The 27,005-nt window shown below is 42.7% G+C and overlaps 1 protein-coding gene across 1 annotated transcript; it reads right to left on the minus strand.

Annotated features, from left to right (window-relative positions):
* Window positions 1-340: 340 nt before the first annotated feature.
* Window positions 341-27,005, minus strand: LOC137914438 (DNA excision repair protein ERCC-6-like 2). The gene is made up of 20 exons (XM_068757987.1): window positions 26,816-27,005; window positions 10,225-10,628; window positions 10,002-10,118; window positions 9,685-9,878; window positions 9,514-9,607; window positions 9,230-9,297; window positions 8,886-9,093; window positions 8,651-8,791; window positions 8,209-8,316; window positions 7,506-7,625; window positions 7,351-7,422; window positions 6,732-6,877; window positions 6,443-6,538; window positions 6,069-6,168; window positions 5,850-6,002; window positions 5,532-5,621; window positions 3,397-4,354; window positions 3,156-3,310; window positions 2,701-2,837; window positions 341-1,800 (listed from the first exon to the last, which is right to left on the minus strand). Exons 1-20 carry the CDS (start codon window positions 27,003-27,005, stop codon window positions 570-572), a joined length of 4,782 nt encoding a protein of 1,593 aa, XP_068614088.1. The 3' UTR covers window positions 341-569.

Genomic DNA, 27,005 nt, shown 5'->3' on the forward strand with positions numbered 1-27,005 from the left:
TTGAGACGATAATTACGCTTGGAGTTGATTTTTTCAACTCCATTATATTGCGATCAGTTGATGTGGTCAGTTTGCAGTGGCAGTGTTTTCCATGATTTGCATTTTTATAAACTGTATATTAGATTTAAAAAAAAATATTTCAAGATGTCTCTGAAGTAAATCAAGTGACTTTTTCCACACCTCTTTATTTTACAGGCCAATAATCAATCTACCATTAAAACGCTTGTTAGCTGCAGATATATATTGCTAATAGCTGTTTTTTGTTGCTGTTGTTGAATACGATAATGATTATAACAATTTAATGACATATTTGATTTCATCTAAATAAAATACACACAGGTTTAAATTTCTAGGATGAGTACCACCCTGTTTATTCAAGTGTTATTCAACATTACGTCAGTACATTCTCAAATCGGTGAAGATTGATCAATAACAAGAGTGAATGCAAAACACCTTAAAAGAGTAGAAGTAAAAACAACATTTTAAGGAATCCTTACTTTAAATATCAATTGGGCATAAAAAAAACAAAAAACATCTTCTTTACATCAGAAATAAAAATCTCTCCCGTCTCATTTTTTCCACAGGAACTTCTCGTTTGTTTTCCAGAGACTCGTGCTTTCTTTTCCTTCTGCTCCTCCAGACCGGCTTCTAACTGCAACGTTTGTGTTGATGCAAACCCTCTGCACTTCTGCCGGGTCCGTTAACCTGTTGATGGTCTCCTCGTTGCCCTCATTCAGGATGTCCCAGAAGTCCTTGTGGCCGCTCTTTGAATGCACTTGTCGTCTAGCTGCCTTGTTTGACTTTGGAGATGACGGAGCGTCCAAGAGTCCCGCTGACCCAGAATCAGCGTCAAGACTGACGCTTGAAGGAGCAGGTGTGGTAAAGCTAACTGCTGCAGAGGATGTTCCAGGCGGTGTTTGTGGTGAATTCCTCTTTTGTGTACCCCTGGATTTTGGTTTTATCAAATCGTTCAGGATGGAGGTGTCTCCGATTAGATCCGTTAGGAGGGATGGGAAACTGGAGGTAGATGTGGGCAGCTCAGGGGGGGAAGGGCTCCGAGGATTTTCTCTCTGACCTTGAACCGTTTTACTGGCTCTGGAGGGTTTTTTCCCTCGCTCCCTTGCCTGTGCTGTGGGCTTGCATAAATTAGTGGACCTGCCATGGATGAGGTTGGAAGAAGAAGGGGTATCTCTGTCTTTGCGGTTCAGGAAAGCCGCCGCCTCCCAGGACCCCAGACCACTGCTGCAGGCCTGATCCAAGCCAAGAGCACCACCAGGTCTGAAGGCTCCAGAACGGGAAACACTACCCTTCTTTGTCCTCTTATGTCCTCTGCAGCCCGTCTCCTCCTGCTCCTCGGACTCGAGGCCTGGAACATGACCCGGAGGCTCTAGAATGTTCTTCTCTGGTATCTGCTCCTTTCTTTTAGCTTCTTGAAAACCATTTTGTGGGTTTGTAGGCTTTTTCTGTGGCACAGAAACATTATTTTGTGGTATTTCAGGCTTAGTTTTGGGTTCAACATCCTGAGTGCATTTAGCCTTTTTGTGGGCCTTCAGAACATCCTTTTTTAAGGTTCTGGTTCCTGGTTGAGATTTTGTGACGGTGGACGTTAAGGAGGTCTGTGCAGAATCAGATTGGGGGAAATTGTTTGCGACTATCTCAGCCAGGTCAGGGTGGTTCCGTGAAGCGTAATGCTGCCGCAGCCAGGCCAGTCTCTCAGATGAGCTTCTTCTCAGAATCTCAAATGCAAATTGATGGACTGAGGAAAACTTCATTGTTGTCGCCATCTCCTCTAGATGTTGCCTACACAAAGACACACGGCACACAAACACAGATATGAGTGTGTACAAACATCATGCGTACTAAGTGGTTACTAAACATTCTTGGTGCTATCTTCCTAACTTGCACTATAGCCTCACAAGTACAGTTAGTTCTTGGTCTGACTTAGACTGTGACACAAAAATACTTCAAAGACACTGATTATTTTATTATCCTTTTTGGCATTGACATGGAACAACAAATTAAATGTGGTGCCAGTAAAGCATCGTGTGCATTTATATAATTGAACGGGGAGGTTAATTGTGGGGCCGATGATACACCCTGTGTACCGTGTGCGTCGTGCATAGATGGCGTCCTGTTCTTGGGAAGCGCTGCTGGAGCTACAAAGGAGTCTGCAAACGAGTGTTTTGGAAGGTAGGAGGCGGGATAAACGTGTGTTTTGAGGGCTGTGTGTGCGTAAATGCTTGTTAGGATTGCGTGTGTGCGTGCATCAGTGTGGGTTTGAGAGTCCTCGGGCAAACATTCTTGGTTAGTCTCAGCAGAGCTGTGGTTGTGGAGGGTAGGACTCCTGCATTGTTGGCCCCGGACATAACTGGGTAATTTTTGGTACGATGCAGGAAATTAGGTAGGAGGGGAAGCTCAGAGGTGGTCTCTCACTTAATGCTCGCACACACACACAATTCCTGAGGCCCAGGTGCTGGGGGGGGGGGGCTCAACACCATACCTGTGGTGAATTTTGGCCTAAATCCATTTCACTTACAGGAATTCCTCTTTTCCTACCACTCTGTTAAACCGGCCGTCTTCCTTTCTTTCACTTGCCTGCTTTACTCCTGTTCACACGTTTTCCCTTTACAGATCCCTTACCACAAGCAACATTTCCCTCCCTATACATCTCTCATCACAGTTCAGACACCATTTCAGGACCTGCGCACGGCGTGGGGAGTCTCTCCAATGATGAAGGTGGCGTGTCTGGTGTGATGCACACTCCTGTCGGCAAAGGTGACCGGATGGTCCACAGAAGGCCTCTCCAGTCTGGAGGAAGCCGGCCTGTCCGGTGGGCTCTGGAGCCAATCAAATAAGACTGAGGTTTTACAGAGGCACGGAGCAAAATCCATCAATTTGCTTTTATACACAGCCCATTGTAGTAAAAGTATCTTAATATGAAATCGATACTACGATTACAAGGAAAGAGGGACGGGGAAAGAGCAAGGATTAAGCTCTTCTTCTGAGGAGGCCCAATCTCTATCGATTCTCATTATGAACCGTTTGTGATCCAAGTTTATTGATCTAATGTGATTTTGTGTTCATCATTCACCACAGTATTACAGCCTCTAGTGAAAGCATCACTGAACAAAGCCGGGTCAACATAGAGCATATACCTCTATGCTATCTGGAACGTGATTGGCCGGGAGCTGCGAGTACATCTTGCGCTCGAACACGTCTCGTACAGCAGCTCGACTTATCAGCTCCTCTGCTTTGCTCCCTCCCACCACACGCTGGTTTGAGTGGGTGTACATCACCTCCTGTGCCCCCCCTGGCACAGAAATATAAATCATTAAGGCTAATATTAAATGCATTTAAATTACTAGTATATAAATCCATGCAGATTCTGATTCTCACCGAGCACGCTGTCAATGGTCGCCTCCTTTCCTTTAGATGCTGGCGATGGCGTTCTTACTAGACTTGTGAATGAGACAGCTTTGGACACCCCACCCTGTTTGCCACTGCTTTTGGCTGTTACAGTTCTCTGCCCCTCTTTTGGCGACTCGACTCCAGATCTGTCCATCTGTGGAGATTTGACGAGACTGATAAGTCTCCCTCTCTCAACAGGACTGTGTTCGTCTTCTGAAGACGTAAACATCGTTACGTCTTCTGTGTATTTGCGTCTGGTCTTTTCCCCGACACTCGAACTCGGCCTCTTTCTGTTCCGGTCCAGTCTTCCCCTCCGTTTATTTTTCCTCTCCATTTCCTCCGTGTCCAAATCCTCAGACTCATCCGAGTAACCCTCGACGTGGTGCACATTTGCAGCTGCACTCTTGAGCTTGTGAGTTTTATTTTTGCCTCGTGAGAGAAGTTCATCCACTGTCGTCCTTGTGTTTGCCGGCCCTTTCAGGCCCCGTCGCTCTCCAGAATCGTCTTTGTCTTCTCTGTCTGAATTGCTTGATATGTCCCAGGTTTTTCCTCCCAATTTAGCGAGACAGAGTGCATCATTTCCTGTATCACAGATACTAGAGGGGGGGCCTTCCTTCATTTGGTCCTCAGCACTTTCCTCAACTGTACTTTCATCAGCACTACTGTCCTCTTCTCTCGCCTCTGGTTTTCCTTTGACCCTTTCGAGGAGCTTGGAGAAACCCTGCTGGAGGAGACTCAATCGAACGCAGCCAGTGGCCGCATTCCCACCCCCGTCGCCATCAGCTACACTGGGCTTTGACGTCTTCCTTTTAAGGCCCTCCTCCTCTTCTTCACTCCCACTGCTGAAGTCCAGCACCTCTCTAGAGACCTCTGATATGTATTTGTTCTCCACTGCTGGTTCATAATTCAATACGGGAACATCTCTACGTGGAGAATCTCTAGATCCCTTAAACAAAAGAGCAGAATAAAGGGACACTATAACAAGTCAGATTTTCAATCTAAGACTCCACAGATACGATAATGATTGATTATAACTGTGTTTGGAACTTTTTTCTCCTTGAGAGTATTTATTTCACATACTAGTACTGTACTGAAGTGTAAGTATGGTACCACTGTGTTAGAATCACACAATGGGACTACGTTCTAAAATGCAACAGAAAGTTTACGCCTCCTTTTCTTCCATCGTTCATGCCATCGTTCAGTAGAGCAGCTCATGAGAGTTTTGGCTGTGCAACATTACAGATGTGCAGAACAGTAAGTCATAATAAACGCCTATGTGACCTTTGGTACGCCCTCCATCATTAGTCTACATTAGTAAGAGAAAAGGGGCCATGGGGAATCCTAACGTCAAATGAATGACATTTTATCAGAGCAACTGAAAGCATCTGAATGGCCTCGCTGGACCACCAGTAAAAAGGACTCGGCTGAGAACGGGATGATAAGGGCTATCACTGTGAAAATAAAAAGCAGACTATCGGCTTCGGTGTGGCCTGCCGCTTCCATTGGAAGGGGAAAGTAATTACATCCAGCTATTCCTCTCAGAATCAGAGAACGTGGGAGGAGGATAAAGAGAACCCCATCCTTCAGTTCTGCTCAAACACAATGACCCCGGTGGTTTGAACTTGTAACCCGGGTCACTGAATTATCCTCCACCAAAAATGTATTGCGTTGAATTTTTCCAGATCCTTAATTACCAGGGTTGTAGTTTTCACACTAGCAGAAGCTTCAATGCGATTTATTCACAAAGATTCCAGTTCCATCAAGATTTAATGGAACAAATGATCAAAACCTCCATAAAAATATACCGTATATGTATTTATTTAAAGCCTGCAGCAGAGTGAGTTTGTGATCCTGACAAGAATAGCAACAATTTCAGTGGGGTGTATATCATTTTGTAATACGCCTCTTAAAGACATTAGGAAAGATTAAAAACAAAGAAGAACCAATAAAGTAAAATAAATCAAATATGTATTAATGCAGAAAGCGTTATATTAGATGTGGGTTGGTTGACTGACAGACAGGAGGGACCCTGCTTGAGGTATCCCTTCTTTCACGGGGGGAATGGGAGGAAGAGTGGGCCGCCTGGGAAAGAAGACTGGCCTGTGTTCTGGGCCTCTGAGAACATCAGCGTTACTCACTCCCTTCGTCTCCTCCTCCTCTTCACCAGCGTGGGTGCTGGTTGTCATTACACCGGCCTCTACTTGTCCTTCTCGCTGACGGAAGAGCAAAAGTGAGCCACGAATTCACCAAAACGCATCACTGACAGGCTACTCTGGCCTGTTTGATTACTCTCTGAAAGGATATCGTAAGGGCCACCGTGACTACTCGATGCTACCGTGTACAAGATTCAGTTTCAATGACATAGCTTTGAGAGCAAGGATATGGGTCAGCGGCATGAGGTGAGTTTCGTAGAACAACAGTAAAAGATGTAAAGATTTAACCTCAAGTATCTTGCGGGTGAGGCATGTCCCTTGGGTCTGCAGCCTGAAGAGGTTTCTGATCCCGAACAGCTCCCCCCTATGGCTGGCATGTCCCTGCACCGCCTCAAAGTACCGCCGTGAACTCTCCTTGCCCACGACTGAGCACTGCAATTGCTGCAAGACAGGAAAGTAAGAAATGGCACTGCACATAGACGGGATCATATCATTGTTATTTGTCACCTGCTTGTAAATTTGTCTGAGGTAAATAATCTCCTCGACAGTCCCCAATGAGATCAGCCTCAGGATAGTCACATCCCTGCACTGGCCGATACGATACGCCCTGCAGGAGGACATACAGCAGGAATCAGGAAACGTGTTTTTATATTAGCTATGGAGTCAGTCACCTTAGAGAATAATCATTGTTTATGGTAGGGATGCACGGTTTGTTCATTTATAAGATCATCCCATTAAGTAGATCTCATGGTCAATGCTGATGAGAATACAGGCGATTTCATATTTCTGAACATAAAAACATCTCTCTGGTCTACATTGTGGATCTCAATCAAAGTGGAAAATACTTTTTAAAGTCTTTCAATATATGACAGACGCCCTACCTGTCAATAGCTTGGAGGTCACTGGCTGGGTTCCATGTTGGGTCAAACAGCACAACTACATTTGCCCCGACAAAGTTAAGACCAAGACCCCCTGCCCTAAAAAAAAGGTACATTCAGCATCAGATTAGGAATATGTCTAAAATCATCAAATACTTAAGAAAAAGAAAAAAAAGAAACTTGCAGACTCGTAAGAAAAATAAAATATGAGGTGAATAAAATCCTGATGCAGCCGAGACTGATATATAAAAAATAAAGAACGTTGCCATCTGACTGTTAATGTCCGACTCACATGGTGGACACCAGACAGAGGTTGATGTGAGGGGAGGTGTTGAACTCTCTGACGATCTGGACTCTTTCTTTAGCTTTGGTGTTTCCGTCCAACCTGCTGTAGTCCAGTCCCTCTGCCATGCAGTAGCTCTCCAGGACATCCAACAGCTGAGCCGTTCAAATCACAAAACCAACACATGTCAACAAATGACATGTCACAAAGTGATTCCCTTCAGCTAACCCCCCCCCTAAAAAAACCCACATAAAATTCCTCAGGCTTGTATATTTAGAGAAATAGTATCAGCATGATATTGAGCACAATCAGAACTCTAAGGAAGTATATGATATCCCCCCCCCCCCCCCCCCAAAAAAACAATTCTGACCTCATAGCAAAGATATTACTGTCTCAGGCGACAGCAGTCATTATACTCTAATTATCTTATATCTCCAATCACACCCAGAAAAATAAACACACAAGGCTGCCAATTAGTCAATGTCCTGAGTAAATCATGCCACATGCTGCTATTCATCAGCTCTATCAGCTGCTTATAGTCCGCGTAAATCTTTTAGATCTCATCACTGAGCGTACCAAGAAATATTTCACGCTGCTGCTCACCCAATTTAAAACTCAGTGCACGCACCTTGGTGGAGAGAGAAAACAGGAGCACTTTATCTCTTTTTTGCTGATAATGTTTCAGTAGCTTCTGCAAAACCTATAAGAGGAACACGTATCTTTAACCACACAGAACAAACTGCAGAATCAGTGCATGGCAGGGAGTTTGTTCCCTCACTGTACCTTCATCTTTCCGCTGTACATCGGGTCTGACAGGGCCTCAAACGCTTCATCTTTGCATCTCTGTACAAAGTCTGGAAACTTCTGGAATACCTTTGCACAAATTCTACCCACATACTCTTCCTGGAAGAAACACATGAACTGTTACAGTGAACCAAATCCTTCACTAGACGCTGTGGCGCAAAGAAGTGCCAAGGAAAACAAGCGCAACTAGAAAAGCACAGACCTCCGCTAAGCAGCTCACCCCCCCCCCCCCCCCCCCTCATTGGATTTACATCGTTCACATGGTGATCTGGATCAGCGTCAAAATGTTCTAAATTGTTCTTGGTATCTTTTTACACCAACCATGAAAAGTAAAAGTGAATCAGAGTTTATGTGTATTTTTCACTGATTTTTGAATCCAGAAATTGAGTTTTAATGCAAAAATTAAATATTCTTTTCTAACATCATTCTGGATCAGATCCAGATGAAATTCAGTGGCGAGATTGAGGTCCCCACCCTACATGACTGTATCAAATTACATTTGTCAATAATCAACCGAGATATTGAGGAACATATTTTGAAGCTCCATTGACTGACAAATGTAATAATCTGTTCCTGGTAACATTCACAACATCCGGATCCGTCTCGAACCTTTTGAGCTATCTTGCTAACAGTCAGACGAACAACTGCCAGTTGAATCAGTTATTGGGAAACATGACTTCACCTGCTTCTTGCTGGTGCCTGCAGTGGGCTTCAGCAGCGCTACATGGTTAGCGACCTTCCTCAGTATCGCCAAGTAGCTGAAATAGAGCGTCTTCATTTTGACACCTGTCTGAAATAAAAGAAACTGATCAAAAATGAGAGCTCAATCTAGGAAAAAAAAAGGTTAAACAAAATAATCTAATCAACTTTACAAAGGTAAAAGTCTTCAGCGCTGTGCTTTCAACTTCACTGCAGCACACACACACACACACACAAAAAAACTACATGCAAAACTTCTACTGCCACATAAAACAAATTTCCTAACCTAAATCAAACATGCCGATTTGATTTAGTTTATCTGATCACATGAAATTTGCAAAATAAATCACTTCATTCCTTACAATCAAGTTGAACCCAACACAAGCCACAGCATAGGAAGCCACAATACTGCGGTTTAAACTGACTTTATAGCAGCAGCTGCTGCGGGAGCGTCCGCTACGACAGTCACACGTCTCTGAGGACCGTAGCAGCGACGTCACATCCTCAGTGTCCAGCACCGTTTCATAAACGCTCTGCTGGAAACCTGTCAGTGTGCAATAGACAACCTAGGAGAAAACACACCGCGGACACGCTCAGAGGGACTCTCCTTCGACGCTCATCACGTTACTGTCGAGTTGATTGTGAATTTTCCAATCTCACCCTGTCGTCCTTCTTTGGCAGCTGATCCTTGATTAGAGCTTTCGTCCTTCTGAGAAACCAGTGGGAAATCTTCCTTACCAGGGCTTCGATAGTCTTCCTCCCTGTCGCTAAGGCACGTTTGGACGCTGTGTGTCTCTGCCCTTGCTCAATTGGATCTGAATACTTGGTCTTGAAGCGTCCTAAGGTTCCAAGACAACGGGGTATGGCCCTAAATAGAACAAAAGAGCTCATGTCAGGGAGAATGTGCAGAAGGCGGTCGCTTCATTTCCACTAAGAGGAACAAACACATTTAAACGTGGCTGCAGATATGGTAATAAATGTAATGTAAAAGTGTTTTGCGATACCAGTCCATGACACACCACAGCTCTTCAACGTTGTTCTGCAAGATGGTGCCAGTGAGGCCAATTCTGATCTGAAGAAAACAAATAAGTGCAAAATTACCATCAAAAGCATGATCAGAATGCTAATCTAAGCCTAATTTCGTAGCAGCTCATTATTATGATGGAACAATTCAAGCTATTTAATAACGCTTGAGTGCAGACCTCTTCTTAATCTCCTCCACCTCAATCCAGACTCTAGTGAATGCTAGCTAGAATACTGAAATGAGACAAACAAAAATCTCTCTCACCTCACATTTCAGATCCTTCATGGCCTGAGTGACCTGAGAGTTTGGATTCTTTATCTTGTGGGCCTCATCCACAATCACAGCCGACCAGTCTATGCTGCGGGAAGAGCAAACATATAATCACAGTGTTTATCTACCAAATCTAAAAAGCGAAAAAATGTACATGCGTCCTACCTGTTAAACTGATCCAAACAAATGCGCAGAGTCTCATAGGTAGTGAGAGCGATCTCGATGCATCCCTTCTTGATACGAGCCAGCTCCTCCTTTTTCCTCGGCCCGTGGACCACCACGCACCGGAAGTGGCCCCATGTGTCCAGTTCATCTTTCCAGTTATAAAGTAATGACAACGGTGCCACAATGAGGAACACCTAGACCAAACCCACGGAAACGTAAAAGATGCTGGTGATAAATGTATCACTAACTGTTGTTGCAAAGACGTTTTAGGGTTTATAATAGTATTCCCTTCATAAATACCATACTTGAATACCCACTTTGTTGGGTTTTCTTTCCAGCGAGGTCGTCTGACTGCGCAGGAACTGTGGTCTGTTGTTCTCAATGTCCTCCGATGTGCCCTTCTTGTGCAGCAAGGCAGCGAGAAAACCAATGACCTTTGATGAACAGGTAAAGAGAAAAAAGCAAGATAGACAGCCATGTGAAGAAAAGACACACGTCACAACACGGAAAATTGTTTTGCAGGCCGTGTTTTTGTGGTACCTGTACTGTTTTTCCCAGGCCCACGTCATCTCCCAGGATACAGCCTCTGGAGTGCATGAAGTTGCTGAATATGAACCGGATCCCATCTCTTTGGTAATCCCTCAGATATCTGTTAATGGTATAAGGGACTCTGTGTCCATCACCCAGCTCTAAGGGGACATATAGCCTGGGGTCTATGGTGCTGTTGGGAAACATGGGTTTCTCCCCGGTGGAGTAATTCAAGGCTGGTCTCACAAGTTTCGAAACAGGTACAGCCTCCTCCTCATCTTTATTATTGTCAGTGAACACCACCCGTGCCATGGCATCACCCTGGTGAGAGGTAGTGAGTCCCTGAATGGTGCTTTCTCGCAGGGTGCCATCTCTCGGGTCTGGAGCCAGACAACTGTCACCAGCATGCCATGCTCCTATTTATTAACATAAAAAACATATTAACATTACAAGAATCGACAAATCTGAAAAACATTTCAATACTTATTTCATCAAGTGGATACAAATGGTTCGGGTTATAACTTTCAACCAACTTACACCTTGGTTTTGTTAGAATGTACAGACAATGTAAGGAGTTTTTTTGTACACAAACTACTTCTGCCCCTTCGTATCTTATTTGACTTTTTTTTTATGCTGCAAGTTCTTTGTTTTAAAGCACTTTGAGCAGCAGGTCTTGTTTGCGACTGAAACTGCCTCCTTGTTATCCATTAATAGCTAGCAGCAGAGCCTTCGAGCGGACATAGGTTGTGTAAAGTAGTGTCCGAACGAAATAAAGCAAGAGAAAATGCATATATTTCTAACCTCTTTCAGCTGCAGAGGTTGAAGCCATCAGGATGCGAAGAAAAATAGATGTTTCTACGAATGGAGGAAAAGTCACTGTAGCATGCTAGCTAGGTTGATTAGTTTAGCTATGAGATGAAGGAATTGTGAAAATAAAAACTGAACTTCGGTAAGTTACGCCATCCTGAGTAACTTTTCAGTCGCTTTGACTTCATCCCCGTTGTTCTTTGAACCGACCAAAAGCTGCAGACGGACGGACAACAACAGCGCGGAAGCTGCAGCGAGGCTGCTGCTGACTGTTTACATGTTTTAGCAAAGTTCGTCGCACTTTCATCGAAGATCTTAGTTGAAATTAATATTATTTTTTAAATGTGCCCTTCAAACATTCACAATGAGCATTTTTGAACAGTAGGAGCTTATTATTTATATTTTTGTTTTAAATTGTATATTTACGTGTCGGACATTATGTCGAAAGTGCAGTGTATGATCTAAATTAAATGCAAGACAATTTACATTGGTTCAGTCTAACATCGTGTTTATGACGTATGAAGAATAGTAAATATGAAATAATTACAACAGTGGTCTCCTGTGCTCTTAATAATTTGGATAATGTCAATTAAATTGTAAATTTTTAAATAATATTTTGCTTATAACTGAATAATAATAAGCGGTTCAGAAAATGAATGAATGTAGGTTTAAAATACTGATGAATAAATGTGGCCAAAAATGTAGATGAAAGAGAAGATAAAACCATGCAGCAGCATCGTGCTGTATCTATGTTCAACTGTCAAGAGAATAACGCAGCTAATTTTGAAAAAATAATAATAATCTAATGTTTTTGTTGTTTGTAATGACACAGTCAACAAATGTTGTTTTTTGATCCTTTGGATTAATGGGCTCACTTTTGTCTGTTTGTAGAGAGACATGCAATAACACCGTCTCCATTCTCCGTCCCGTATTTGACTTTGCCTAAATGTCAGCCACGGTGCTCCAGCTGAGGCTCAACTAAGTCCACTCCTTTCCATCCATGGTACACTGAAATACAAAAATGGAACCTATTGTTCCTGTTTTCTCAACACTGGGAATTTATAGAGCAGCTGCCACAGATGTTCTCATAAAGAAAGCCCAAACACAAGGGTTTGCATACTGCACCAGATCTCCCACTGTGTTGTCTTACCTAACAGCAAAGATCTCGCAATAATGCATGCACGCTCATGCTGATTGAGATGGTGCGAATCGCCGGTTGCAGCTAGCCTGTCATTTGAAAAGGAGACAAATCAATTTTGATAAAGCGATTGAGTGATTGCCGGCTTTGCCTTTTTCTAAGTGATGCATCCAAAATTAAACATAGATTGTGCTTAGATCTGGTGGCTTCATAATATAAATATTTTTCAAGATTACAAACGGAAGAATTATCAGTTAAATGTACATAAACTCTCAACAGTAAAAGTAATCATTATGTAGAAATAGCTTATAAGGTTATGATTGAATATTTTTGTGTTATTATTGATTTATGAATGCGTATGATTCTTACTTTTTCTATTCCTTTAAGGTTGTATGATGTCATAATATACATCGATGACATGTGTGTATGTTTGTGTGTGTGTGGGTGGGGTGGGTGTTCTGTTTCATACCATTTGACTGAGATGGAAATGTTTCATGATTTATTCTAATCAGGTCAGGAACGCGGTGGTCACAGTTAAATTAAACGTTTGGCTTTCCTGAATCCCACCTGGATCGACTTCGGGAACTGTAAAATGTATTTCCTTGGACAAGGAGATTCATTTGGCTAAATCAGGGTTTGTTTTGAATAAAACAGTGCTGGACCGGAGGAGTTTGCTAAACTTCTGTTGTTAGTCATAATCAGTAGTTGGAGAGGAAGACCTGAATGGAGCTCTTTCTTGTCCTGCTCTCAGGAGCCAGGGAAACACTCCTTCTGTGTTCCATGTCCCCTCGCTCATGACTCAGAGGATCTGCCCCCGGCCAAAAGCAATTACTGCCGTGCCAAAAATGACAGTTTCAACTTCATAAACACTGATTGCGGAGCTGGAAACGTAGGCTGAGAATTAATGATTTTCTTATTTTTTTCACATGCCTTCTCTCGCTTTCCCATTTATGCACTTTTAAACACTTTACACTTTTACTTTTTTCAAGAAATCCTTATTGATTTCAGAAAGAACTCCGCTCACTCCTACAATGCTCATGTTTTAAGTTTGTTATAATGTCATGTGCATATTTTTTATAGGCTCATTTCATTTGTGCTGGAAGAAGTCTTGTCTTATGTATCATCCTCAGCAGTTCCAGACTGAAAGAATGGGCTCATCCAGGAAAATGGTGGTTCAAGTCCACCCATAGGAGATAAATTATTTTGTTTTTTCCCCCCAACAATTACGCTGCAAGGATCAATAAAGGAATTCTGATCTGGAAACAATTAAAGCACAGCAAGGCTTTTTAATCAAGTCGTACAGACTTTGAATGTCTTCCAGTTCTCTTCTCTTTCCAGATTTTCTCATCTCTTCCTATCATTCATTCTTTTTTCTGCATTACTGACGTACGGAGGTAGTGTCACTGAAATGCACAACAAGGAATGCAAAGAGAGGCTGAAGCTTCTCAGTCATCCAGGTCACGGTAGATCTCTGTGTTTGAAAAAATAAAATGCAAAGAGAGGTAAAACATAAGGTGACGGCCACCTGCGCTTGGGAAATCCTGGTCTTCTGACCACAGACGGCTGTGATGACACAACAGATTCTGCTCAGTGAGTTGATTTACAACTTTGAAGCCTCTGATGACCTGAATTTGATGGCTTCTCCCTTTTGTGCTGCAGTGAGATGGAAAACTCTGCAGAGCAACATATTTATGCTCAAAGCGGACCTCATTACGCTGCAACCTCATAGAGGAGCCTTTTGTTTGGCCACGCTCAGTACATCAACCAGAACGTGTCAATGGTTATGGCATGCATGTGTGTATACAATATGTACATTCTTGTGTTTGTGCATTTCTATTTCTATAAATTACATTACAGCAACACTGGAACACTGGGATAGAAACACACTCAAGAGAAGGATGAGTTTATGGTTCCGGTCTGGGTTTTGCTCCATTATGGTCACAGCGCTCCTCCTCCTGTCAGGCATGTTGGACGGGACAAAGAGCTTGGTCTTGGAATGAGCAAATCTGGCCGCTAGACAACATTTCCCCCTCTTCCTCTCTGCTGAACCAACCCTAACCCAGCATTAACACCGACAGGGACTCAAAGAGCTGCATGACTGCACGTCCCAACAATGAGGCCACAGAAAAAACACCAACTCAGCAAAACTGGACGTCCATTTCTCAGGCGTTTAAGCATGCAATTATGTTCCCCTGCACTCCCTAGCCCACAATCAGGATTGGGGGGGGGGGGCGTCTGCAGTAGCTCAGATCCTACAGTGGAGATGTGGAGACAATACGTTGTTGTCTTGATTAGAAGAACTTTGTTTATTGGAGTCATGTGTGAAGAGAAATAAAGGCTTAAATACGTACGCTGGTGCTTTGCACATGAGAAAGCGTTTTTAGTTCGAAACGTGAAGGGTCACACTTGCATGTGGCTCTACAATTTAATGAATAGGTGTCTGTTCATTCATATATTTGTGTGTTATGGGATGCTTTCCAACGGGCAGCGGTGCAAAGGTTTGCATCCATGCATGTAGTATACACATTCACCATATGGGGTCCAGGGGGATCTGCAGAGCCAGGCCGAGCTGTGCGGATGGCCAATGTTCTGCACTTTCTTCTTCATGGCTGCATTGAATCCCTCTAATTCAAGGGTCAAAGCTGGAAAACCTTTAGAGCCAATCAGGAAGAAATTATAAAGTATTCTGGTGTAAAATTAAAATACAGGTACACACCCAGTTTAGAGAAATATAACTGCTAACTATTGCATGTAACGACTTAGCTGTTTTATTCTGTTTTCTTGTTTAATGACAAACTGATATTTATTTACTACACTTCTGTTTTTTTCACTTCCCCTCTCATGGTATCCCAGTGATCGGTGTCAGGTCAACCAACATGGGGAAACCTTTTACTATTTGATCAACAGTGCATGCTCGTGCATTATAGTCCAAATGGGTGTGTGTGTGTGTACTGTGTGTACACTGGTATTTTATATTGAAGCATTAAAGTATTCTAAATGCCAACCAGAAGTGATGTTGTGAAGCAGATTCTGCACCCTAAATGGAAAAAATCACAGCAGAGACAACATGAGTACGATGAATGTATAATTCTAGTCCAGACTTTTGGTGGCTGGCGGCTTCAGAGTACCTCAAACAAATTGCATGTTGTAAATTGTTCAAACTTGACGTAGAAATAATGAAAGCCCAGTACGATGCTGAGGTTTGATCAACAAGCCTCTTAATTTACTTCAGAAAATGTGCTCTTCTAAAAAAGAAATTAAATTATATATATTTAGAAGGCATTGGGAGGTTATATGGATGAGTTGTAGACACAATACTCAGTGAGTTAATATCAGAAGTGAGCAACATTCCCTGATTCCACCTCCTCCTCTCCTTCGTCCCTTTAATTTTTAGTGTTCCTCCTAGTTTCATCCATCCCCCTCTCTCTCTGTCCGTCTGTCTGTGTGTGGTCTGGAGACACTAAGAATATCCAGCTCGCACATGGTGCCACCCAAAGCGCCCTCATCCACTCTGTCAATGACTATCAGACCCACTGCATCAAGACCGATCCTGCCTTTACGTCTCCACATAGAAGCCAAAATGAACTCTTTCCACTGAGATAAAAAGTCGCTAATCACTTGGAAAGGCGATAACTTTTATCTTATGGTTTCCCGCCCAAGTTGTTCTTTGCCTTCAGCTGATTTGTGGCTGATGTATGAGAACTGATCTCTGACGCCTCGGAGAAGATGAAATTATGGAATCCGGTACCAGTTCCGCTCACTCAAAATGTCTTATTAGGTGTAAATGTCAATTTATATTTTAGGTTCCAATTAGTGCCAATGAACTGAATGAAGGAATGAACTGAGTAGTGATGCAGACATTTAAAATTTTAGGCACCTTACATGTTGCGTCTTGTTACCTAAACTTTCCAAATCACAAATCATGCTTCATGTGACTCACGCCTCTCTGTCTGTCTGCCTATTTAATTCAAAAGGCACATTCTGTTTGCATATCCCGTCTTTCACCTGGATATTACTCAACTGATGACTATCCAAACTGTGCTATAATCCAACACTGTCTACCGGTGACAGAGAAGGAGTAATCTCATTCAGCTGTGGGACCCTGGGAACAGCAGAGACGTTGAAAAATAAAGCCTTAACTAGTCATGTCTTGGCCTGGCTGGATGGGTGGTCTCACTGGCATGAATAGCAGACGTAGTGACCATCCTCTGGACAGTTCACATCAACACGTTCAAACAAACAGAGGCGACAGAGACATGGAACATTAGACTCACAATCTCCGCTCTGCCTCGGTCACTCTGCGGCAACAGGAGACGAGATAGGGAAAGAGAAAGGGAGAGAGAGAGAGAGACATCCAGAAAACTGAGTGACAGAAAGAGAATGAGTCACCATATAAAACTTAAAGTGAGAAAGAGAGAGAGAGAGAGCAGGAGGAAAAAGAAAGAGTAACAGCCCTGCTCTGTGTGTGGTCTCAAGACCTCCAGGCCTGTTCCGGGGTGTATCAGTGCATCCTCCCTGGGCTCACAGAGGAAACGGGGAAATCAGGAGAAAGAGGAACGTGTGCACAATAAAGGGAATGTTTGCCATTCAGTCATCACGAAATGTTCTGCAGGTATGTATGAGGAATAGGAGGATTGCATATATGTTGATGTTTAGTATTATAGCGATTGTGTGTTTGCATAAATATTCAATGTAGGTCCTCACACCAATCAATCAATTTAAATCACCTAAAGTGTTCAAAATCAGTTCAAAGGGATGTTTTCTGGCATTAGCTTGTTTTAATAGGTAAAAAAAAGAATACAGCAAAATGATTCATTGAACTTTGGATAAATATTGTCACTTATATAATTTATTATGCATCTGCTTTGGGGCTTAACTGGTGCTGTCAGTCAAAGTGAACCGTTATGGATGTTTCTCATGGATCAGCTCTGTCATCAGACCAAACACGCTGATATTGCATACGACTCACGAAACACACAAAATCAACGCATATGAGAGTGTCTGCAGCCAACAACTGATGTATGAATGATGATGATGAATATATTTATTAGATAAAATGTTAGAGCAGTACAAGTACAGTCACCTAGGTAACAAGCATGCAACATACTTTTTTAATCAAAAAGCAAGAGTCCAGATAATGGGTCTGGGTGCATTATTGCACAATACGTGTTGATTTCATGCAGAGTGACCTGTTTTTAATTTGGCTGTGATAGATTTAGGTATTTGGGTGAAGAGATAAATGGGTTTCTTTATTGTAAAAGACACTGACACACACACACACACACACACACAGACTGTATGCGCACACACACTTGTTTAAAACATAATTGCAGTCATCCCCTCACCAGCATATGGTCTTCCTCCAGGGCCTCATCTTTACTGCAGTAACCCATGGAGATGTCTGCATGGGTGCTAGTGTTAACTCAACCAGCTCATGATCATTAGCAAAATCATCTCACATTAAGCTGACATTTCCGTGTTCACATCTACAGTTTATGAGCTACACCTGTACAAACGAATGCAACAATAACACTGTATTAAGGACGTTGATGCTCAATTTTGTTAAAACGACATTAGAGATGCTTTTATTCAATTTTACGGCAAATGATAAGCGCTTAGAGGTCCACAGTATTATACTTTAGGAGGAGTAAGGTGTTTTCTTTTAAAGTAAATTGCCAACTAAGCTGGTGCAGATGATGCTGTGCGCTTCATGGAACATTAAAAAGGAAGAACTACTTCATTTTTCCAACTTCTAAAATGCATGCCACATAAATCTCAATTTGCACCGTTATTTACATGATTCAGTAGATTTATTTACATTAAACATTGAACTGGATTAAATCTTTGTTAACAGTGTTTTTCATTCCTCATTCCTCATTCTTTTACCCATTTGGAGTCGATCTACAATGAAATTGTCGCAGGCAGTGTGGTGAGAATTAAAAAAAATACATCAGCTGCAGATAACTCATGCTGCACCAGTTGCTACTATGTCTATGTTTAAAGTAAATTATATTCTCATGGTGAAGGAGAGAGTTGTTTAACAAGATGAGGGTCTAACCCAAGGTGGTTTATTCTGTGAGTGATTCATACAGGTGTGCCCCCTCACAGGGGACCAGGTCATGGCCCAGTGTTTACCCACCTACCCGTCTAACCAGACGCATTCGCTATTTTACCTCCAGAAAACAGGAATGTTTATGATACTCTGTTAAATATAATGATGGCCTGGTTTGTCTCCATGAATTTAGGCTGTTCCTATAAAAAATAAGCAAAGGAGGGTTCCCCTGGGGCATGTTTGAGGCTCTCTCCTTAGAGAACAATAGTGGTGGAGCGCTATAACACAGCTCTGTATACATACTGTGACTTCAGGCTGTCTGCTAAATAGAAGCCAGAAACAGATTTTGACATTTGCTGGGTTTTTTTTCCCTTATTTTATTGTTGTGAAATGCTTAAATAGCAGTTCTGTTCTGTTCCACTTCTCTTTAAAAGGCATTGCGGTGGTGTTTCAGTGCAACCACCTCTGAAAGTAATAGGCAATGAAATTCCAATAGTTACTACTGTCTTTCTGTGAGTCACCATGCCACTACAGAGTTTGATCTTCTCTCCTCAGATGCTCCTCCACAGCCACGCCACAGATCCCCACAGCGCCCCTTTGATTAAATCAAATGGAGGAGAACGCTAACAAACTTCAAAACAAGTCAAAACATTTCATTCACATGCATACAAATGATCCCATCATGTTAGATTGCTAACATGCTCAGGATCATAATGAAAGCATGTTAACTTAAAGCAGGAATAAAGTACAATTTTGACATGCTCACTGCATTGATTTATTGTCAAAGAATTTAAATATGTGCTGACTGTTACTGAACATATCGCACTGATGATTAGGGGACAACTTTGTGGGCACATTATATTAAGCAAAATAACATTTTAACTGGATTATGGTGCTTGAAGAACAAACTCACTCAAAATTCACAGTAATCAATCCTACAGATACAAAGATACTTCATGTGGAAAATATCTGCACCAAGTTTTGCACCAATTCATGTTCTAGATATTAAATCATAAGCAACGGTTTTGATCTGAAGGTGTCACAAAAGAAAAATTAGGGGATTAGCAAAGTTGTTAGAAAGTCTCGACTGTGGAACGTGAATTATTATTTTTTTTAAAAATATATTTCAGAAATTTCACACTAAGGTGAAAGGTGTTGATATCCTCACCGGGGGGGTGCAATAACTGGAACTCCCCAACAGACAGTCAGAAAAGATAAAGCCTTTAAAAAGAAGCCCTGTAGTCACCAAGGACATGTGAGCTCATGTGTTTTAAAACTAGTTTTAGAGCTGAAGTTAACAACACCTCGACATCAATTCCTTTCTTCGATGTGAACCAGGATTGTCCAAAAACCAAAAAATGTAAATAATCTCCTCACCTCTGTTTGATTGCGTCTCAGACATCACGGCAACGATCTATAGTTGAAACCCCAAGGAAATTGAAAACTCCGATCACCTCCTTGCCAACAGCCTCAGGCGTCTTCTTGTGCTTCACATATTAAATGTAATGTGAACATGATCATGTTTAGACATAGCATTTTGACAGGTGAACATGTTTGTTTTTTTCTTTTTTTAAGCGTTTGTTCTGCTAACAATGTTTTACATTTCACCCATTTTGTTTTTCTCTTGTGACAAGCTGCAACTTTGAGGAAACGATGGAGCCTGGCGGGCCCCTCAATCAGAGCCCAGGCTCCGCTCGACCGGAGCCAGATGTGGCTCCAGAGATGGTGATTATGTTTGTCTTGTTTACAAATGCAGCTCAGAACAGATTTGTCATATTTTCTCCCCTTTACGTAAATAAACACAGACTCTCATTCCGGCCTAAATTGCAAACAAAGGGCATTTTGTTTCTGTCGTATAAAAGGTTCTGTTTGTTAGAATATGTCACTCAGGGCAACGGTTCATGCCATCAGTGCGACGCTTGCGTGACTCTGCTCAAAAAGCACAAGAGAAAAATCTGAATGGCGATATTACCCATAATGCCATCCTCTCCGACGGTGACAGAGACATATTGGTCTCTGTTGACAAAATAAAGATGAAACCTCTGAGGCAATGCAGAATATTGTTATTTCAGAAGTTAAATTACACTGAAGAATAGAATAATGACCTATTATCCATGTTTTTTTTTTACACAATATTGAGCTGTCCTGCCGGATTACATCCGATATGACCAGGGCCCCCCCCACTGTGTCTGCATTTGAGGTCAACCAATGTTGCCCTTTTCACCCCTCACAGTCACTGCAGCAGGAAATGACTTCACACACAGAGAATGAACCCACACCATTAGACAACAACCCCCATCACCCCAGGTCAAAGGTCAGCCAAGTCAAGAAGGAGTCAGAGTGTGTCTGTTTGAAATGAGGGCAGACTCTGATCAGTTGTCAGCGGTGGACAGTTCGAATGACTCATGTCGTGGTATGTCAGGCATGTGCGATTGTCCCTGTGTGTATACAAATATTTTCTGTTTTTTAAAGTGCGTGTGTGTGTGTGTGTGTAAAACAACGCTGTTTTATTCAGATGTCATAATAGTTGAATGGAGATGCCTCCTTTCCACCAGATCCTCCCCTCCCTGCTCTCTCTGCTGTGCATGTGTCTGTGCTGATTTGTGTACCTTTGTGTTACTGACTGCTAGCAAAGAGAACTGGGGTAAATGTGTCACCACTTTTTATTGCTGTAATGCAAAATGTAATAATAATCACGTGTGGGTTCTGCTCGGAATTAAAGAGGAGAGAACAATCTTACCTGCGGTTTGTCTCTGGCACAAACAGAAGGTGGATTAAGTGCAGGAGCTGTAGACAGGTGGGTGGGTGGGGGGTACTCATGGTGTTAGGCTGAAGTGGTGTTGGCTGATGGGGTGGACGCTGTGGACGCTGTGGACACTGATGACCCTGGGCACAGGAATCAATAGTTAATAATCAGCAGAACCAAAACATCTGCGCAGCGTCATAGTATTAAGTGGCAGAGACAGCGACTGTCACCGAATCGTTTGAAACAATTGGGCAATGAGCAGATGGAAACGGATTTTATGCTGCAACTGATTAGCAGATTGTTGTTTAGTGTGGAAAAAGTCCAGGTGCCAGGAATCAGGAATAGAGACAGACAGGAAAGGGATAAGATGCGAGGGAGGCAATGAAATATGGAGGGAAAAAGTCAAATAACACAATTTTTTTCAAATTTAAAAAGTTCTTATTCATTAGGGAAACCGTTTGCCTTGGTTGAAGTTGACCAAAAGTCTGATGACATTTGTCAAGCTTTGGTTTTTAAATCCAGTTTGCACATACAGCCCAGCTGCACGGCGTCAGGATCAGGGCGGCGCCGCATGGCCCCGAGCTCAAATTAAAGTGTTATGATGTGCAGGGAAGAATCTGTAATTTCAGTGAAGTCAAAAGAAGTTCTTAACCTTCATTTTCTGAATTGTTCTGGGTCTGCACTCGCTGTCATCGTGTGCCTTACAACCGATAACGCCATGAGCAAAATTTAAACGTGCCGTTCTCCCCAAAGCGAGGACATTTCACTGAAAATATGTACGCAAGAAAATGTTTGAGGTTGAGCACCGAGTAAGTGACTCCTCCGAGCCTAAAACCTCTTGGGCTTGCACCTTCTCCGTGAAGAAGTGCAGCCGGATCCATATAAACTGTCAACGGCACATTCTGTTGTATACACAACGGTCCTTGGCAGTCTATGGAAAGTCAAAGCAATACTTAAAATGTAGCCAATAGCTGCTCTTCTATCACATCCAGCTGTGTTTACATTCAATTGTTCCATCTGGAAATGTCAAGCCAGGCATTCACGCTGTTTTCCTTGTACACTGATTTCCCCTCTGTCTCCAGTCCCTCTTTTAATCCCCGTTTTGTCTATGTCACCTATTTTGCAGTCGCGTCCACCTGGCTTGGAAGATTCACCCTCTTTGTCTTGCCAAAGAATGGAGAAACATTTCTGGTCGCGCGGCCTCTTGCACAGCGTTGTCAAGTGTTCGGCATAGATTCATAGATATTCACAAGACGGGTCGGACTTGGAGGGAGTTAGTGGAGCGAGAGTCGTCATCTTGAACGATTAGCATGACTTATGCAGGAAGATTGTTACCAGCCATTAATACGGAGCACGGATTTTAGCCAAAACGTGCAGGAGTTGATAATAGTGACAGCTATTTCTAAACAAGTCGGCCACAAACATCCATCAGAAATCCTAGTTTAATGGTGAAATGGCAGGAATAAAGAAGGATGATCTCATGACCCTGCGTTCAAGCTGCACCTATAAATTCTCCTCCTCATCCAGCTTCTGTTATCTCCTGAGATCCTGCAGAATGAATGGTGTTTGGGCTAATTGGACACTTATGCTGTGACCTCATGGTTCTGTGTGTGTGGGGGGGGTTATGGCTGTGGATGATGGCTGTGACAGCTTGGTGCTGATGAGCCAGAAGAGAGTTGATGCAGAAGCAGTGGTTTGGCTGCTTTCAACACATTCAGGTCTGCACAATGTCTCGAGTCGTGATTCTGAAATGAAGTCTTTTTACCCAACTTGTGACTCTTTATTTCCTCTCCATCGCTTTTCATGTTATTAAAACATGATCAAATGAACATGCACAACTCGAGTAGAAATTAGTAATAACAAGAGTCACATAATGATGTCGTGTCATACACTGATGCAGTATCTTCCGTTCCATTGAAGAGCATAGTTGTCTACAGTATAGTGTTCTGGATGTATACTATGGAGAAGATGACCAACATTCAGAGTCTTTAAAAACCAAAAACATTACAAAATAAATTGTAAAGAAATAAATTCTGCAGCTATATTCTGAACAAAATGGCACTCCTTCAGGTTACCTTGGAAATGTCATACATAAAATTAGTATGCTCCCTATCATGGATCATGTGCAAAGTTAAATGAACTATATACAGTTGCAGTGTGTATAGTTGGTCAAATATATGCCAGCTCCAACTATATCCAACTATATCCCAGTTTTATGTCAGTGAAATTAGTTTTTTCTTTACATCTTGAATTAAAGAAAACAATCCAGGATCAATTGTGGCTATCATGAAATAGTATCATTTTGTCCGGGGGCCCAAATTCCAACTGATAGAAATACAATCCCAATTAAAATGTTAAGACTATCTAAATCTCTCTAATGAGTTGCTGAGATGAAAAAAAACTGATTTTTATTTGTTACAGTTGGTTTCTAAGGTCTCTGTCTAACATTAATAACTGTTTAATTATTTTATTTTATTTTATTTATTTTTTACAAATGAGTGAGTCAAAATATCACTGGGGGGGTGGAATTAGAATTTAAAAGTGCACTTCATATTCAGCAGGCAAGCTATTAAATCGCCAGAACAGACTTTAATTACAGGTTCATTAATGTATGAAGCGAGTCCAGGAATACCTATGGGCTCTAGGCACTCCCTAAAACCACTGCAAGCACGCATGAAGAGAAACAGTAACTGAAATACAACGGAAAATGACTTTGTATGACTTAAGACAGTAAAAATTCAACAATTAAATCAGGAGCATTAAAATATTTTGTAGATGCATTCCGCAGCACAAAGGCATGCGATCTGTGTTCTGTGCTGCGGGAATACTTTCTCTTAATGAAGGCTGATGCTGCTTAGTTATGAGCCTGAATTCCGTTGTGGAAGGCAACAGTTCCTGCAAACTGAACAGGAGGTCTGGACGGCTTATGGAGGCTCTTACCTTTCAGTGTGTCATTTTTTCCAGCCGGCCTCCAACCGAGACTCACCTCGGTATAAATGCGAGACAGTGAACCTTAAATGTATGCAGATGGTAGAACTGATCTCAAGTCTGTTTGTTTGTGAGTGAGATTTTCCCTTCATTTGTTGCAGAATTTATAAAAGAAATATTTTTGACTGCGCCCTCAGTTCTTTCTTCCTGCTGAGCCTAAGGATCATTTGCTGAGTCCATGTATTTACTGTACATCCAGAGCAGCAAACGTTTCCTGTTAACATCTGGGGTTGACGTCACTCTAAAATAATTGCAGCTTCTCAGGCCATTTCTGAATATCAGCCAGCTCCAACATTTCCCCAAATCTTAAAGTGAAAATCCAAACGAGTCTGAAATGTGTTTAGCTGTATATGAGAGAATAACACACACACACACACACATACACACACACCCGCACACAACACAACAAAAAAAGATGTTTAATCATTATGTTCACGGTCGCTTAGTGCATTCCTCTGTCGCATCACAACGTAGAACCACAAGAAATACAAAATCGTTCTGAATGATTTCAAACACGTATTTCAAATGAACCAAGGCTGTGTTCTCTCAATGGAGAGTTTACCTCTTCTGATTAAGCCTGTCAAACACAAGCAGTTTCTGTACGCCGATGTGCACTTCTCTGCGTCGCTGCTGGACGGAGAGAAATGAAATTGCACACTTGGATCCTGTCTCAGCTGCTCTGATTGTGCATACAAAGCCAGTCGGAAACTGGGAGAGGTAAACAGAGGCCAGGCTGCGCTGCAAGCTGTCAAACAGCTCTGGGTCTTCTTCAAGACAACCTTGAGCTGGAACATAAACATCCTAGCAGGCTCTCGCCATGCACTCAACCCCCATAGGCAGCCATGATGGACCGGGGATGAGGGGGTCGGGTCAAGATGGAGGAGAACAGGATACTTTTACAACTTGGCACAGATATTGGAAATGGTACCTGCATGAGGTGTCCAAGTGGGAATCCTGTAGCGGTGCACCAAGAGGGAGATTTTTCTAGTGGCTAAATCTGAGCCACACACACACACACTTATTTTCCAAGTCCTTTCTTTTGATAACATTTAATGGTGCCTGTCAATATTCGAGAATACATCCATTTTGCAGCAACATAGCCCACCAGGGCCGTAAACACAACAGTCAGATGCTCCAACAAACTAACAGCGACGGCACATCCTCTGAAGCGTTTGATTTTGAGCTAAAATGTCAATTATGATCCCTGACTGGATGAAATTTAATGCATGAGCGCGCTCAGATGTCTGCCAGGAGGGACCAAATGAAAGAAAGGTGTAAAGCATTTCTCTAAATAAACAACTAAAAATCACTCTGTTGTGTATTTTGTCAGCAATGTTCATACCCATATGTTTTTAATGGCATTGCTTTAGTTTTATGACCTGTTGCTGCAGCCTCCAGCCGAGTCCGGGAGTGAGAAGGGAAGTCTGCAAATGTGACTAAACACAACGTTCATGAAAATGGAAAGCATCATCCCGTCCGCGAACAGTTCCGCCTCCGATCCGGCAGCAGAGACGGTACACTAAGCATTTAAAGAGCGACGAAACAGATTGTATTTTATTTCACAGTTCCTCATGGCAAAGGTCAAGGTCAAGATCAACACTTTAAAAACAAGTTAATCAAAATCGGTCTCCATCATTTAACGAAGATCAAACTGGAACTGAATCTGTGTTGATTCAAATTACACTTCTAATTTGTAAAATAAATTAGCTTGAGCTTGAGATCCGATAGAAATCCAGCGTTAGTGAAATAATATTTTATTGAATATCTATCAAACACAAAAAGTCATTTCATTTTTTTCAGGTAGGTTTTCACATCTTTCTTGGTGCGATGACGTCACGAGGAAACTGAAAGTTTCTCTCTCTCTGAACTCGGGTTGCTGCTGTGCATGAGTCGTGACTGTGGGGCGAGTTTGCGGTGATCACGTGACACTCGAGCCCACCTGCCCGTGGGGCGCACGGGACCACCCACGTGGCCAAAAAGGAACAGCCATGTAGTTTGTGGATCTTTTCAAAGGTGAATTACGATGCATCGGTTTTAACCGCATCACTAAAAAAAAAAAAAAAAAGCTATTATTTCTGTCTTCATCTTGAGCAGCGCGTTTCCGGACACACGCGGTGCGGGTTCGGGTCGGTCCGGTTCGGTCCGGAAGCTCTTTGCTTTAGAGTTTGTCACAATCTTTTGACTTATTCCCAGCCAAAGTATAGAAACTATTTTTGTGAAGTCATTCTCTTCTGCGGGAGGACATTCACTGCAGAAGTGTAACGTTGCGTGCGTAAAGTTGCGTGCGTAATTGGTCTCTGTGATATAAGAGGCTGAGCTACTGTATATTTTTGCGCTACCTGCGTGAGCACACAAGTAGGATGCTGCAAAACAACTCCGAGTCACTGTGGCATATAATGAAATCAATTCAGAGGATCAATACGCGTTTTATTGCGTCACAAATATTTAAGACGCTGCGAAGTTGTTGTTGTTCTTCAAGGGTAAGCAGTCTGTTTACTTTCTTCTCTACGTCTAGTTTACGCGTCATCTGGAGGGAGCGCTTCTTTCTGGCGCTCGACGGGAACCCAAATAGCTGAAGCAGCGGGTTTGCCCCCCCCCGGCGACCCCCCTTGAAGCCGGAGACGCGCACATGAGGCCTTTCTGCCTGGGTGGTCCCTCGACTTCAGTGAGCTGTTGCTAAGCAGCTAATAATAGTCGTGTTTGCGGAGTCTTTTTTTTTTTGCCCTTCTGGAACCAATCAGAAGCAATCTGACAGGCCGAGAGGCGGGACCTGGACTCGCCCCTCCTCCTCCTCCGGAGAGAGATCTTTTTCTGCTCTACTATTGAATCTCAGAGTTCGCCGTGACGCGCGGCCCACGGGGAGACTCCGCACCGATCCCACCGGAATGACACGACGACCGGGACCACTCGTGGATGGGAATCACTTTGCGCGCCTCGCCTTTTGAGAGCAACTTGTTGTTTGTTTGTTTGGAGGAGACACGGCGACGCGGCGGAGACCTCCGGACCACGACATGTTGGGATGGAAGGCGCAGACTTTGACTCGCCGTCTCCAACAGGACCAT

Source organism: Brachionichthys hirsutus, unplaced genomic scaffold (assembly GCF_040956055.1).
Source record: "Brachionichthys hirsutus isolate HB-005 unplaced genomic scaffold, CSIRO-AGI_Bhir_v1 contig_696, whole genome shotgun sequence".
Classification (NCBI taxonomy): Eukaryota; Metazoa; Chordata; class Actinopteri; order Lophiiformes; family Brachionichthyidae; genus Brachionichthys; species Brachionichthys hirsutus.

Bases quoted from the DNA above. Each gene is read 5' to 3' on its own strand.
- LOC137914438 (XM_068757987.1), bottom strand. From the start codon at position 27,005: ATGGTCCTGTTGGAGACGGCGAGTCAAAGTCTGCGCCTTCCATCCCAA. The intron at 9,298-9,513 runs GTGAGAGAGATT...TGTTTTCTTCAG, and splicing joins TGAAGGATCTGAAATGTGAG to ATCAGAATTGGCCTCACTGG. The intron at 6,169-6,442 runs GTAGGGCGTCTG...GTCCTCCTGCAG, and splicing joins GACCTCCAAGCTATTGACAG to GGCGTATCGTATCGGCCAGT.